General features: G+C 37.7%; 1 protein-coding gene across 4 annotated transcripts in view; it reads right to left on the reverse strand.

Annotated features, from left to right (window-relative positions):
* The window catches only part of CCSER1 (coiled-coil serine rich protein 1), a 1,433,531-nt gene that overhangs the window by 643,944 nt on the left and 773,550 nt on the right, over positions 1-16,037 (reverse strand). The window contains exon 10 of one of the 4 annotated variants that reach the window (XM_051819562.3): positions 2,980-4,072. The exons of the other annotated variants lie outside the window; for them this stretch is intronic. Within the exon in view, the coding sequence (XP_051675522.2) occupies positions 4,013-4,072 (60 nt within the window). The 3' untranslated portion in view covers positions 2,980-4,012. Of the gene's footprint in view, positions 1-2,979; positions 4,073-16,037 lie in introns of those variants that run through there. 4 annotated transcript variants of the gene reach the window in all.

Below are 16,037 nucleotides of genomic sequence, written 5' to 3' on the forward strand. Positions count from 1 at the left end.
AGTTAAATATGAAAAGGGAAAAACATTTTTTCATAGACACATATTTAATATATTTTTGGAACTAAGAAAAATGACACAATTTTGAAATATTTAGGAAGGATGCATATATGTATTTAATAAAATACTTTAGAATCTTCCTTTAAAAATCTTTTAAGGCTGGGCCTAGCACTGTAGCATAGTGGGTAAGGCCATCCCCTGCAGTGCCAGCATCCCATATGGGCACCAGTTCGAAACCCAGCTGATCCACATCTGGTCCAGCTCACTGCAACAGCCTGCGAAAGCAGAAGATGGCCCAAGTCCTTGGGGCCTCTGAACCCACAGGAGAGAACTGGAAGAAGCTCCTGGCTCCTGGTTTCAGATCGGCACAACTCCGGCCTTTGAGGCCATCTAGGGAGTGAATAAACAGTTGAAAGACTTCTCTCTCTCTCTCTGCCCTTGCCTCTAACTCTGCCTTTCAAACAAATAAATGAATCTTTAAAAAAAATCTTTTAGGGGCTGGCGCTGTGTTGCACAGGGTAAAGCTGCCACTTGTTGCGCTGGCATCCCATAAGGGTGCTGGTTCAAGTCCCCATTGCTGTACTTCTGATCCAACTCCCTGCTAACGGGCCTGGGAAGGCAGAAGAGGACAGCTCAAGTACTTGAATCACTGCACTCAAGTCGGAGACCCAGAAGAAGCTCCTGGCTCCTGGCTTCGGATTGGCCCAGATCTGGTTGTTGTGACCATCTGGGGAGTGAACCAGCAGATGGAAGATCTCTCTAACTCTACCTTTAAAATAAATAAATAAATCTTAAAAAAAAAAAAAACCTCCTAAAAGGTTAGCTATATGTCATATCTAACAGAGAACAAATACCTACATTTTAAAATGTGGTCAAAAAATATAACATGCATATAATTCAAGGTGTGACAAATTAAATTTTCAAATAGAGATAAAATGTTAAGTTTTTTAAAAACCTAGCAGAAAACTCCTTGACTTTCCTTCCAAACACTTCTCTATATCTGAATAAAAAATTCACTATTATAGGGGCGGGCACTGTGGTGCAGTGGGTTAACGCCCTGGCCTAAAACGCCAGCATCCCATATGGGCTGCGGTTCGAGACCTGGCTGATCCACTTCCTGTCCAGCTCTCTGCTATGGCCCGGGAAAGCAGAGCAAGATCCCTGGAACCATGTGGGAGACCGGGAAGAAGCTCCTGGCTCCGGATCGGCACAGCTCCAGCAGTTGCAGCCATCTGGGGAGTGAACCATTGGTTGGAAGACCCCCCCCGCCTCCCCCTCTCCTCTCTCTGTGTAGCTCTGACTTTCAAATAAATAAATGAATCTTTAAAAAAAATCACTACTATAAAAAATTTCATTAACTCATACATTATATATCAAAGTCTGGCATAGTGGGTAGTATTCACATAACAAAAATTAATCATTACAATTATTATATCCCTGACTCATTATGAATATTTCAAAAAAAATCAGTTAAATGATGTTTCAACAATCTGTAGTTACCTATGTATTTGCATATGTATGCCATGTATATCTTGTACTGAGTTTTGCAATTGTGTAACCCACTAGCATTTTTAGTTCTGAAAGCAAAAGAAAACCCTGACTTTTGACCTGGAACACCCAAGCCCAATTTATATTTTTGTCTCATGTTAGAAAAGTCAAACAAACATGATAAAATCACTGGTCTCTCCAAATTCTCGGTTTCTTCTTTGAAAAAGAAAAATAATAAACTTTGTCCAATCTTTTCCTCGGAGTAGTGAATGAGAGAGCATTTTGGACAAGGCTGCACGCATAATAGCATATTATAATGTTTCCTTTGATCAATAAATACAGATGCTGCACTACTAAAACCCTCAGGTACAGTCTGATGCCACCTATCTCCCTCCAGGAAATAAGTATCAACTTTAGTTTTATTATATCTGGAATATAGTACAATACTTCGAGTGGTTCTCAACAGTAACAACACTCCATTGATTCTTATTTTGAACTCACTTTTAGTAATCAAATACTCAGAAAAGTGAAATGGACAAACTATATAATAAACAGTGTGAGAAAGTGTGAAAAGATTCTCCTTCAAATTAGAATTACTGACCTGCAATCACATTCACTGATGTATATTCAGTATTGATTTCCTAATAAAAGACAAAAGACTTCAGAAAGAAGTAGGCAGATAGGGAGGGAGGGGAAAAATGGATAGAGAAAAGGGATTTTGATGAAACAATACTGAAATGGTTTTCTGGTGTTAAAGCGTAATCTTTAGTGTGTACCTTTTGGGGCCAGTGCTGTGGCATAGCGGGTAAAGCCACTGCCTGCAGTGCAGGCATCCCATATGGGAGCCAGTTCGAGTCTCAGCTGCTCCACTTCCAATCCAGCTCTCTGCTGTGGCCTGAGAAAGCAGCAGAAGTTGCCCCAAGTGCTTGGGCCCCTGCACTGGGGTAGGGGGCAGGAAGAAGCTCCTGGCTCCAGATCAGCTTAGCTCTAGCTGTTTCGGACATTTGGAGAATGAACCAGCAGATGGAAGATCTCTCTCTGCCTTTGCCTCTCTGTAACTCTGCCTTTCAAATAAATAAATCTTCAAAAAAAAAAAAAAAAGATGGTGTACATTTTGAGGTAGTCAGTTGTTTTTTCTGCATTGACAGTTTCTGCTTCGTTGCTTTTGAAGAAAAATAGCTGTTTACTTACTTCACATGCTACTAAGATTTTTGTCCTTGAAGCCTAGTCAAAATATCTTTAATTAAATTCTTGCTTTTTTGAATAATATTGACCATCCTAATTGATAAATACATTTACCAGGGGAGTGCCTTATTCAAGGGAAAGGAATTTCAGATTATTTATTTTTAAAGATCACAAAAATAAAGACAATCAAAAGAAGAGATGGAGAACAAAAATACACCCCAGAAAAATTTCAGAGAAACAAACAGTGTCTTTGTGTTATCATAAAATGGTTCTTTTAAGTGGCAAAATAAAAGAGGGCACATACGATGCTTTGTGTAAATAAATATATTTATAACTTTATTCAATACCACAGTTTCCACCCAGCATTTTTTATTCATATTTAATGCTACATAGTGATTTAAATAATTTAATTAAGTTTATAGCAGATTTCTGAGTCTCACCACAATTAACCACAATTATTTTGTTGTCTATGAAATACAGAAAACTCAATAAAGCTGTTCTTCTCCATAGCGCTAGGGTTGTGCTGTTGCCCTCACCCTACTGATGACATTGAACCTTTCTTTTGGGTAGACCAAACCACAGCATTCAGGAGTGTCTGATAGTCACTTGCCTGTTTGCTAATTCAAGTGAGCTACCCAGAAAGGAAGTAAACAGAACACAGAAATTAGAGAGCAGCATCAAGTCCAGGATAGGGCCTCCTTTTATGACACATTCCAAAAGCTTCCTTCCATAGCAGATCACCACTCAGGAGTAATAAACTTTCAGCTAAATAGGAATATAAACGGGTTTTTACTTTCTTCAGTTAGAGTAAAACTCTTCATAGTTTATTCCATTTGAAGACACAATATTTTCGTGTTTTAGTAATACAAGGAGAAAAACACTTTACAGGTAGCAGCGAGCTCTTCAGAAGGCATTGTCACACTAGGGTGGAAGAAACCAGAGGTGTTATGTTCAAACTTATCTAATATGCACAGAAAATGTGATGAAAAAAATGAAAACCACAACGAACAGACAAATGATATGCATGAGGAAGTTGAACATAAAATATTAACTGCCAAGTGGAATATTACATTTTAGAATACTTGATATAATTTTAAATAAAAGTCTATTTTGTTTTAAAAGTACAATTAAGAAAAACAATTATTTCCGTTGGATCTTCATTCATCGATATTGTATGTAATTGTTTACATATGTAAACAGTGTGAAGTATTTGGAAAATATTTTAGTATTACGTATTCTGAAAACAGTTGACATATTTAATGATGCAAAAATTGATTTTCATGAAATATTTAACATGTCACACATTAGTGATACATTTCTTATGGTCAAATAATTATTTATCCTAGGTTGAAATATGTACTGATTTAAAAAAACCTTCAGTGCATGTAGGATTCCACAGGGCCTTAAAAAGAAAACAAAAAGAAATAAATGAATGACATAAATTAATAAAGTGAAATGTTTACACACCTAAATAAAAGAACACAGACTAACATAAAACTTTTCCAGTTACAGTTTTCTGTCAGTAACTGCTATTAACATTTATTGTGTATTAATATTAGTAATACTTACTCTCCAACTTCCAGTTAAAAATTCTTTACATACAAACAAGATAAAAGAGAAGATTAACTACCAAATTTTATTATTTCCTTGGTTTTGTATGTAGTTACAGAAATAACAGTCTTATCAACTCTTCTTTATGGATTAATCAAGTGACAAACAAAGTAAATTAAATAATTGAGCAATAGGCAAGTTTCTTCAGGCTCCCTTCTGATATTTTTGTAAACCAGTCACAATTGAAAGTCTTAACTACAAAGTTCCAACAAACTTTTGTCACTATGCAACAATTATTATTTAATAGTTCAAATTTTTTCACAATTTAAGTGTCAGGAAATTCAAACATTTCTAAATAATTCACCATTAAAAAAAAGCACCGCATTTCATATACCCAGAAGGTATAAAAAGCAATGTACTATCCAAGCAGTATTTCACTTCCTCCAAAGGAATGTCAAACTTTAGTTGGAGATATAAAACAGAATACAGAAGATGAGTCATAGTGGCAAATGGCAGGTTATAGCTCAATACTAGGGTATAAATGGACACCTATGTCAATAGAGAGAACTGGTGGTAATGATACAGAGCACTGTGACTGCCAGGTAAAGGTACACCATGGAAAAAGAAATCACTCCCGATTTAGGAGAAAAGATGAAAACGAATTGCAACTTAACCAGAAGGACAGTTAAGTAGTGGCAGAAGGTCATTCCAGATGTTAAAATACATAAAATAACACCTACTATGATTACTCAAGGACTACCAGTCTAGATGGAATAAAAGGGCTTTGGCTGAGACCAGCAGGAGCTAAAAATGAATAAGGAGGGGAGGGTACAATTTTCCTGGCCATGGATTTTTTCTTTTTTTTAAAAAAATGATTGATTTATTTGAAAGATAGAGTTAGAGAGAGGCAGAGGTGGGAGAGAGAAGAAGGGAGAGGGAGAAAGAGAGATCCTCCATCTACTTGTTCACTCCCCAAATGGCTACAATGGCCAGAGCTGGGTCTATCCCAAACCAGGTGTTAGGAGCTTATTCTGAGACCCCCACATGGGTGCAAGGCTCCAAGGACTTGGGCTCTCATCTGCTGCTTTCTCAGGCACATCAGCAGAGAGCTGGATCAGAAGTGGAGCAGCCAGGTCTCAGACTGGGCCCCATATGGGATACCTGTGCTGCGGATGGTGGCTTTACTTGCTATGCCACAACGCTGGCCCCATGAATGTGGACTTGATTTGATCTGCTTTAGTGAGCCATTCAGTGCTCTGTGTGTGTGTGCTTTATTAAGTAAAAAATGCAACAATGGAAACTGTGAGCCGATGTTTTGTTTTACCTGTGATACTCTATAGACTGATTAGATTATGCACTTCACAGTCTTCCAGTAAGATCAAAACCAATGTGAGGAAGCACTAAAACACCTAACACGGTTGCAAAGTGACTGCTCAAGGTAATATTTTCCCTTTCAAAACACTTGTTCTGGTTCAGTGAACATTCTGGGAAAGGTCTTCCCTGCTAACCTTTATTTTATTTTATTTTATTTTATTTTTTGTCAGACAGAGTTAGACAGTGAGAGAGAGAGAGAGAGAGAGAGAGAGAAAGGTCTTCCTTCTGTTGGTTCAACCCCCAAGTGGCCACTACGGCCGGTGCGCTGTGGCCGGCACACTGCACCGATCCGAAGCCAGGAGCTGGGTGTTTTCTCCCGGTCTCCTGTGCGGGTGCAGGGGCCCAAGTACTTGGGCCATCCTCCACTGCCTTCCCGGGCCACAGCAGAGAGCTGGCCTGGAAGAGGAGCAACTGGGACAGAATCCAGTGCCCCAACCACGACTAGAACCCGGATGTCGGTGCCGCAGGTGGAGGATTAGCCACGTGAAGTTATTTGGAATTAGACTTTAAAAAAAAAAATTATTTAAAATTTTTTTTTTTTTTTTTACAGGCAGAGTGGACAGTGAGAGAGAGACAGAGAGAAAGGTCTTCCTTTGCCGTTGGTTCACCCTCCTATGGCCGCCGCGGCCAGCGCGCTGCGTCCGGCGCACCGCGCTGATCCGGTGGCAGGAGCCAGGAACCAGGTGCTTTTCCTGGTCTCCCATGGGGTGCAGGGCCCAAGCACTTGGGCCATCCTCCACTGCACTCCCTGGCCACAGCAGAGAGCTGGCCTGGAAGAGGGGCAACCGGGACAGAATCCGGCGCCCCGACCGGGACTAGACCCCGGTGTGCCGGCGCCGCTAGGCGGAGGATTAGCCTAGTGAGCCGCGGCGCCGGCCTATTTAATTTATTTTAAAGGCAGAAATAAAGAGGGGAGACAGAGAAGAAGAGAGACGTTCCATCAGCTGGTTCATTCCCCAAGTGGACACAATGGGTGGGGCTGGGTTAAGCTGAAGTTAGGAGCCAGGAGCTTCTTCTGGGTCTCCCACATGGGTGCAAGTGTCCAAGTAGTTGGACCATCTTCCATTGTTTTCCCAGGTGCATTAGCAGCGAGATGGATCAGAAGTGAAGCCAATATTTGAACCGGCACCCATATGGGATGCGGGCACTGCAGCCACAGCACCAGCCCCCCGGTAACTTTTTATATATATAGAAATATTTTATTTAATAAATATAAATTTTATAAGTATAATTTTGGGATTATGCGGTTCTTCCTCCGATATTCGCCCTCCCATCCCTAAACCGTCTCACTTCTTACTCCCTCTCCCATCTCATTCTTCATTAAGATTCATTTTTAATTATCTTTATATATAGAAGATCAACTCTATACTAAGTAAAGATTTTAACAGTTTGCACCCACACAGACACACAAAGTGTAAAGTACTGTTTGAAGACTAGTTTTACCATTAATATTCATATTACAACACATTAAGGGCAGAGGTCCTACATGGGGAGCAAGTGCACAGTGACTCCTGTTGTTGATTTAACAAGTGACACTCTTGTTTATGGCATCAGTAATCACCCTAGGCTCTTGTCTTGAGTTGCCAAGGCTATGGAAGCCTTTTGAGTTCGCCAACTCCGATCTGATTTAGACAGGGTCATAGTCAAAGTGGAGGTTTTCTCCTCCCTTCAGAGAAAGATACCTCCTTCTTTGATGGCCCCTTCTTTCCACCAGAATCTCACTCACAGAGATCTTTCATTAAGGTCATTTTTTGTCACAGTGTCTTGCCTTTCTAAGCCTGAATTGCTCTCATGGCTTTTTAGCCATATCTGAATGCCTAAAGGGCTGACCGTAAGGCCAGAGTGCTGTTTAAGGCATTTGTCATTCTATGAGTCTGCTGTGTGGCCTTCTTTCCATGTTGGATCGTTCTCTCCTTAAGGGCCATGAGGAAAATAAGTTGCAAGATGAGATTAGGAGAAACCAGATGAAGGGCAGATGTTGTGCCTAGAAGAGTTATCAGGGACATGTAGCCCTTATTGTTGTGTGAAATTCTCTTCTTTCTTCAATTTCTAATTGATTATCTATCTTGATCTACTAGACTATGAGCTTATGTAAACAGGGAATTTCTATGTCTGGTGTTCAGTGTTAAAATATTAATGTTATCTTAAATTTTTAGGTGAGCACATAAATGAGTGAAATGCCTTGTGAGGAAAGTCACTCAGGACTATTACACATAGATGCACAAATGTATGGGCCACTCAAATGCATTCATTTGTTTAAAAAAGTCTACAAAGTCATTAAGGCTAATAAACACTAAGATACCTGCAAATGCTAATCAGACAAATGTTGAAAGAAAAGATTAAATTAAAATACATTATGTATTTTATAAATCTGGTACTTTCTTTTCCTATATTTCAAGGGTTCTAATTTTTACATATTTATTAAAACTCTAATTTGATCCACATTTTAATATTCTATTAAAAAGTTATTATAATAATGATAAAATAGTTTAGGTTGAATATGTAGAGACACAAATGTCAATAAATATATATATTATGCTAACATAAATACTTCCATAAACATTTGATATTCTAGTTTTGAAGCATACAAAGATGACAAAAACCTTCCACACTTTTGGGTCATTTTTAGCTTGTAGAACATGGCAAAGGCTACAAAGAAATATTAACATTCAACTAACGAGGATAAATGGCTTCCTGTGACTATCTTGTAGTGCCAACACCAACTTGAAAGAAAGGGTTATTTTGATGATTAATCACTATGGGATATTATAAATTAAGAAAATCAGTTATAAAATAATTTTCTTGGGTTTTACATTATAATCATCCAATGTACTGTTAAAGAAGAAAGAATAAAGCTCCAATATTGAACATTTATTTTTAATAATTATAATTTAGAAGAAAAGTGTCAATTATATTTTGCTTTCTAAAAATCTCTAATTACTATTTGTATAAATTAAGTCTTCAATAGAAATGAAAGACATTGTATAAATAAGTTCATATTATAGTAATCACGAGTTTGCTTTGTAAATGTATTTCTACATTGAAATTATACTTACTATTATAAAGGTATATATGTTCATTGAAAATGAGAAGCACAAATAAATAAAATGCCAAATTCCCACCAATGCACGATCTTTGTTCATTTCCACACAGTCCTTTTTGAACAAAATGTGCTCACACAGTCTACTTTTTTCTGTTACTGTAACTTTTTTTCTTTTTTACTGTCTATGTCAGTAAGTTTTCCTGTTATCTAACTTTAACAATGTTTATTCAAATTCCTTAAATGTCTGTCAATGTCTCAATCTCAGATTTCATCCTGGATTATATACTACATCAGCATGTAATGTCATTTAAATCCTTCGGAAAAAAAATTTTTGTAAATAGAGAATTCATTTCCTTTAATCAAAACATTTCTAAGCACAGAGAAAACAGAAAGATGACACCATTGACACTTGCAAAATCCTTACAGAGATTTAGTTATTAACAGTTGTCATGGCTGCTTTTTGTGTCTCTCTCTTGTCTCTCATTTCTCACTAATATATATAATTGTTCTTTCTCTTTAGTCTCCTTAAGCAGAGCTCCTCATTTTTTTCATAGCCTCTTCTTTTGTTAAGGGTTTCATGCCAGATACACTGCAGAATTGTAATCTGTATGACTCATGCTATTGCTTGACTTATTCATCTACCTCTACTTCTAGACTGATGGAAAGTTAGGTCTATAAGCTTCAATAGTTTCAAGTTCACAGTTACTGGCTTTTGCTTTCAACTTTTCTGTGGGAGGAGTTAGGAAACACTCTTCAGTAAATTAGGACTGCACACTGATATTTTCCACTATAATATAACAATACAATGTTCTTTCCTTGATTTTTTAATTTTCACACTTTTTTCTCTCATCATGAAATAAACTGGGGAATTGGAATGTTGTAGCTTATATATGTGTACCTCCAAAACTACTGTAACAGTAGTAATATACTCTTATTACTGAATGAAGTTTTAAATTGTTTTTGCAGTTTTCTGTGTTTAGACATAGGATGCAAAGGATGTGTACAACCAGAGCAGTGAGTTCCAAATCACCTTTTAAAATTTTTATTTTTCTCTGCAGTTATGATGCCAATTTTTATACACAGTGATTTTATTTTTTTTTCTAAGAAGTATATATTTTAAAATATATCCAAGGCCGGCGCTGCAGCTCAACAGGCTAATCCTCCGCCTGTGGCCCTGGTACTCCAGGTTCTAGTCCTGGTTGGGGCACTGGATTCTGTCCCAGCTGCTCCTCTTCCAGTCCAGCTCTCTGCTCTGGCCCAGGAGGGCAGTGGAGGATGGCCCAAGTGCTTGGGCACCCGCATGGGAGACCAGGAGGAAGCACCTGGCTCCTGGCTTCGGATTAGTGCAGCGCGCCGGCGGCAACACGCCAGCCATAGTGGCCACTTGGGGGGTGAAACAGTGGGAAAAGGAAGACCGATCTCTGTCTCTCCCTCTCTAATACTGCCTGTCAAATATATATATATATATATATATATATATATATATATATATATCCAAAGAAATCTCATTTCTTCCATGCTATTCTATATGGCTCTTTTGCTTCCCCTTATAGGCAAACATTTTTTTTTTTTTTTTTTGACAGGCAGCGTGAACAGTGAGAGAGACAGAGAGAAAGGTCTTCCTTTGCCATTGGTTCACCCTCCAACGGCTGCCGCGGCCAGCACCCTGCAGCCGGTGCACCGTGTTGATCCGAAGCTGGGAGCCAGGTGCTTCTCCTGGTGTCCCATGCGGATGCAGAACCCAAGCACTTGGGCCATCCTCCACTGCACTCCCGGGCCACAGCAGAGAGCTGGCCTGGAAGAGGGGCAACCGGGACAGATTCCGATGCCCCGACCGGGACTAGAACCCAGTGTGCTGGCGCCGCAGGCGGAGGATTAGCCTATTGAGCCGAGGCGCCGGCCGCAAACATTTTTATTTCCTTTTTTACAATTTCTGTGAGTGTGTATGTTACAAATGAATGCTATATGACAACTTCACAACTGCTTTCATTTACTGGTACAGTCTATAGAGATTTCCCCAGATCACAATGTTGATGTATTCCTTTCATTTTTTTGGCTAGACACCTCTCCATTACATGAATCAGCCATTATCTAACAACTGCTCATTATTGAATATTGTGCTGTTTTAATCATTATCACAAAAACGGGCATACAGGAAATCTTATGAGACTATTGTTTGATGGATGGAAGTGTATGTTCTGGGTAGCAATGTTGAACATATAATAGAATCATATAATTTTGTTAAATTTTTCAAAATTTTCATCTATACGGGTTGTGCCATGTTACAGCATTGTTCTTTAATAGGAAATAAACTACAAAAAATGCTTAAATGTTCATGTGATCGAAAATATAAATTTTGAAAGAGTATTCATCAATATTATAGTAAGATAATATTTATTATATTTAAAATGCCAAAAAATACAAATATATGTTTGTGTTTATGTAACATTTATGAGTCAGTGTTTAATGTTTGAAAAAATAAGGTACAGAAAACTTTCAAGTATAGAAAAAATATTCATAAAGTTAAATAAATTCTTTTGCATTTTGATCAAATACATAAATTTCTTTTAGTTCCATATTTCATGTCACTATAATAAGTCAAATTATTGATGTTCCTGTCACAAAGAAAAGTTCATCCTTTAAAACTCAATAAGGGTTTATAGAAATTCTGCATCAGTTTGAAGACTTCCAACCAGCATTTTTGGAACATTAAGTATACTTTGTAATCCAAAATTTGAAAAAAAGATATTTCTAATTGTGTAAGAGATATTTCTAATTAGTTCTTAGGCTTAGAAAATTAATACTTTATCACCATTCAAACTTCTACTTTCCCAATGCAAGAAAATGCTCAAGCTATGGAAAGTATTTTTCTGATTGAATCTTTAACGAATTCTCTTCTACTTTGATGGATTCCATTCAAGTAAATCTAGAAATCTATTTTTATTCACAAAGTTCATAACATAATGATGAATCTGAAGTAATTCTGATAAGTACAGAACTTTGACTTTTCAGGATTCCAAAATGCGAATTATACTTTTTGGTATAAATTTTCTCTATGGCCATTCGACTTTATAAATTGAAAATTCGAATTACCATCTTAACACCATGGTATCACAAAAGAGTTTAATTTCCTGGTATCCTTACTTTACAGAGCATGAGTATGAGGTTCACGATATATGTGGCTCACTTTTAGGAAACTTTCTATTATACTATTCTGAAAATTCCTACTCTTTATTTGGAAATGATATTAAACATTTGGAAGTCTTTTTTTCCCCTAAAATCAATATTAGTTCTTTTACTGGCAAAAATTATAAGCTAGGTATTCTCAAGAGCCAAAGCATGAGAAAAGTGGCTGAAAAACATTTTGACAAAGACCACTATCAGGGCTAAAGCTCTTGATCCCCTTTTGTGCTTCTAAATCAAATACAAGTAGTGCTGTCAAAGGGAATAGCAGACCTCACCATCAAACTAAAAGGAACAATTAAGTAAATTTAATTAATTAAATTTGATAGGCTTGTAGACCAGAACATAATAAAAAAGGCTGTCAACTGGTATAACATGAAAAATAAAGTTCTATATTTATGTTATGGCAAAAATTGTACTATTGTTTTAAAACATACATGGTTTTATAATTTCTGCCTATTGAAACTTTGCTGTTTCTAGAAATTACTACTTTAAAAGAAACAATATATGTAATAATTATAAAAATAGGATGGAGCCAGCATTGTGACATAGCATGTAAAGGTGCTGCCTATGAGGCTGGCATTCTATGTGGGCGCCAGTTCAAGTCCCAACTGCTCCATATTCTATCCAGCTCCATGCTAATGTGTCTGGAAAGCAGCAGAAGACAGCCCAGATGCTTGAGCCCCTGCACCTATATGGGAGACCTGGAAGAATCTCTTGGCTCCTTTCTTGGGTTTGGCCCATCCCTGGCCATTGTGGCCATTTGGGAAGTGAAGCAGGGAATGGAAGACCTCTTGCTCTGTCTCTCTTTTGTCTGTAACTCTGCCTTTTGAATAAATAAAATAAACCTTAAAAAAATAAAAATAGGACAAAAACATGCCCAGCTACTTAGTTGTATAAATATAGCTGAATCACATTAAAATTCAAACAACCATTTATATATTATAACATCTTATTTGATTATATTAAGTTAAAATTGTATAATTTGATTACTATAATTGTATAACTAATATAATCACATCATAAATACTTCCATTAATTTTATGTGCACATAAAAATATTTATATCTAATCCTAGCTTCTATAAGAACTATATAGCAAATAAAATAATTTTTGTACCTATGATATAAAGTACATTCTCCAATTATCCTATGTATGAATACACAAATGCTGACTTATAACTATGACAAAGGTATCTACATCTATATATCTATTTCAAGATATACATCTATTTCAAGGTACATGTCGCTCCCCGTCTTCGTGGAGGAACGACACAGAACCCTGCGCTGTTCTTTCGTCTACTCGGCCCTCCCCGGGTTTGCTGCTGGTTCTTCCCGGGTTGGCTACTATCCCTTCCACCTCCGTGGAAGGGCAGTTCCCCCTGGCCACATTCCCCACTTCCGCAGGGGAGCGGCACACCGCCGGCCGGCTTTCTCGGGGGCTGCACGGGTTCCCTTAGATGTTCCCCATAGATGTTCCTGGTGCATGCCGTCTCTCTCCTCCTTTATAGTCCTCCTCCGCCAATCCCAACTCGGCTGCCCACACGCCGAGCACGCTGCTCTCCAATCAGGAGCAAGTCCTACAGTTAATTGGTTGAACTGGAGGCAGCTGTGCGGAAGCTGTTTACTTCTCTCCCAGCGCCACATTGTGGGAGAGCAGATGCATAGAATAAGTCTTAATTCCAGTAACTCAGTCTAGTCCGGGTTGCTCCCCACAGTACATATATGTTTCAAGAATATAGCAAAGATAAAAATGCTAAGGAGATTTCTTTCACACTGAGTGGTCTTCAAGAGATTTTTAAAGAGTACATTGCAGAGATTTTTAAAATTCTGTATTTTTCACTTCACTCCTTTAAGTCTCAAATCTTATAATTCAACCTGAGAACTACCCAGATCACTGTTTATAATTTCTAATAGTAATGGGAACTCCCATTTCATACATTCACAATTATCTTTTCCCTGTTTTTTTTTTTTTGTAATGTACTTAGCACCTTCTAATACATTACATTCTTTGCTTACTTACTATGCACACAGTTTATTTTCTTTTTTTTTAAAAAAATATTTATTCAAAAGTCAGGGCTACAGAAAAGAAAGAAGTGACAAAGAGAGAGAGGTCTTCCATCTACTGGTTCACTCCCGAAATGACCGCAATGGCCAAGGCTGGACCAGGTTGAAGCTAGGAGCCTGGAACTCCATCCAGGTCTCCCTCATGGGTGACAAGGGTCCAAACACTTAGGCATCTTCCTCTGTCTTTCCAAGGTCACTAGCATGGAGCTGAACTGGAAGTAAAGCAGCTGGGACATGAATGGGCACCCATATGGGATGCTGGCATGGCAGTAGTGAGTTTTACCAGCTGTGCCACAACACTGGCCTCACTGTTTATTTTCAGTATGCCCTCACCCACAACAAGCTCCTTTTAAGAATATTCATTTTGGGGTTAAAGCATGTATCCTAAGCGCCTATAAATGCATCTGGCTCCTAGGGGAAACATGATAATATTTATTGAATGAATGCATGGTTTCCAAAGTGATGTCCTCAGAATGCACCACCGGAGAACTCCTCCATTCAGTGTTAAGGAGCATCTGTGGGGGATGATTATCTTCCTCTGTTTTTAATCAATGATCTTGCCTAAAAGCTAGCTTTCATATAATAGCACAAATTATAGCCCCCCCCAAACAAACCTGGAATATGTAACTCAGTATTTAAAGCTGATTTTTAAATTTTGCAAACAGAGGTCCTTGAAATAAGTAAATATAAATAAATAAAACGTGAGGAGAAACACATTTTTCTAATAAATACTAGGTGTAATTCATACATGATCAGAAGAACAGAATTTAACAAAGATGATAACTATGAAAGGAACTAAAACAAAGTTTTAGCAAACTATAGTTATTTGGCAGTATAATGAGACAGCCCAATTGAGGTTAATCGGTTTTTAGAATGGGGCTTAATCCATAGGCTGACATAATATTGTAGCATAATACCAAAAGCTCCATTGTTCTAACAGCTAATAAAGCAATTACAGTAAAAATGAATCATTCTTACATGAATAAGCTATGATGAACTATTTCCTCACCTTTTTTTAGAATTCCTTGTGCATTAATGCTATTAGTAACACCTCCAAAATTAAATCTAAGAAAACTAGAGATTTTGAAATATACAGGTAAGAGTTTTAAGAAGTTTTTCAACATATACATAATAAAGAAAATAATAATATTATTTCCCAAGCATAAAAGTAGAAAACATTATTTAGAAAGCAAATCTTGCTATTTGGACATCACGTCACAATATCTGAAAAACACACAGTGGTACAGGCATCAATTACCACACTGACTTAGGCCATATATATATATATATACACATATATATATAAAATTGGGACAAAATATGTGTGATATAAAAACTGTCAGTTTCAAATGGCCAAGTGAAAACTGTAATTGGACTATCATTAATTAATAATTTGATATTTGATGAAATATCTGATAACTCAAAATACTTAATATACTGTAAGTTCAAGACTAACAAGTACTTCTTATTAAATCTAAGAGTTAAATATATGCTAATGAAAGAAGGATCCTCTTATAGTTCATTTGCCTCTGAGACAAATTTTGAGACGTAGTGAATATTCAGAGTCAGGTTCAGGCATAATCAAAAGAAAGTTTACTCCTAAGTTTGACTGATGGGTTCTAACTTATAGCTAGAAAGAAGAAGGAGCTCTCAGGTACTATGGTCAGTAAGGTAAACAAAGATAATGTTTATTCACTGTATACTTGTCTCAAAAAATAGATATGAATTTTGGAAGCTTTCACTCTAAAGAAATATTGCACAGGCCAGCACCGTGGCTCACTTGGCTAATCCTCCACCTGCGGTGCCGGCACCCTGGGTTCTAGTCCCGGTTGCTCCTCTTCCAGTCCAGCTCTCTGCTATGGCCCAGAAGGGCAGTGGAGGATGGCCCAAGTGCGTGGATCCCTGCACCCGCATGGGAAACTGGGAGGAAGCACCCGGCTCCTGGCTTTGGATCGGTGCAGTGCCGGCCGTGGCGGCCATTAGGGGAGTGAACCAATGGAAGGAAGACCTTTCTCTCAGTCTCTGTCTCACTGTCTATAACTCTCTCTCTGTCTCTCTCACTGTCTAACTCTGCGTGTCAAAAAAAAAAAAAAAGAAAGAAAAGAAAAGAAAAGAAAAGAAATATTGCACAGTTGAAAGAGTAAATATATC

The sequence above is a fragment of the Oryctolagus cuniculus genome, chromosome 8 (genome assembly GCF_051225735.1).
Source record: "Oryctolagus cuniculus isolate XC-2025 breed Fujian yellow rabbit chromosome 8, ASM5122573v1, whole genome shotgun sequence".
Taxonomy (NCBI): domain Eukaryota; kingdom Metazoa; phylum Chordata; class Mammalia; order Lagomorpha; family Leporidae; genus Oryctolagus; species Oryctolagus cuniculus.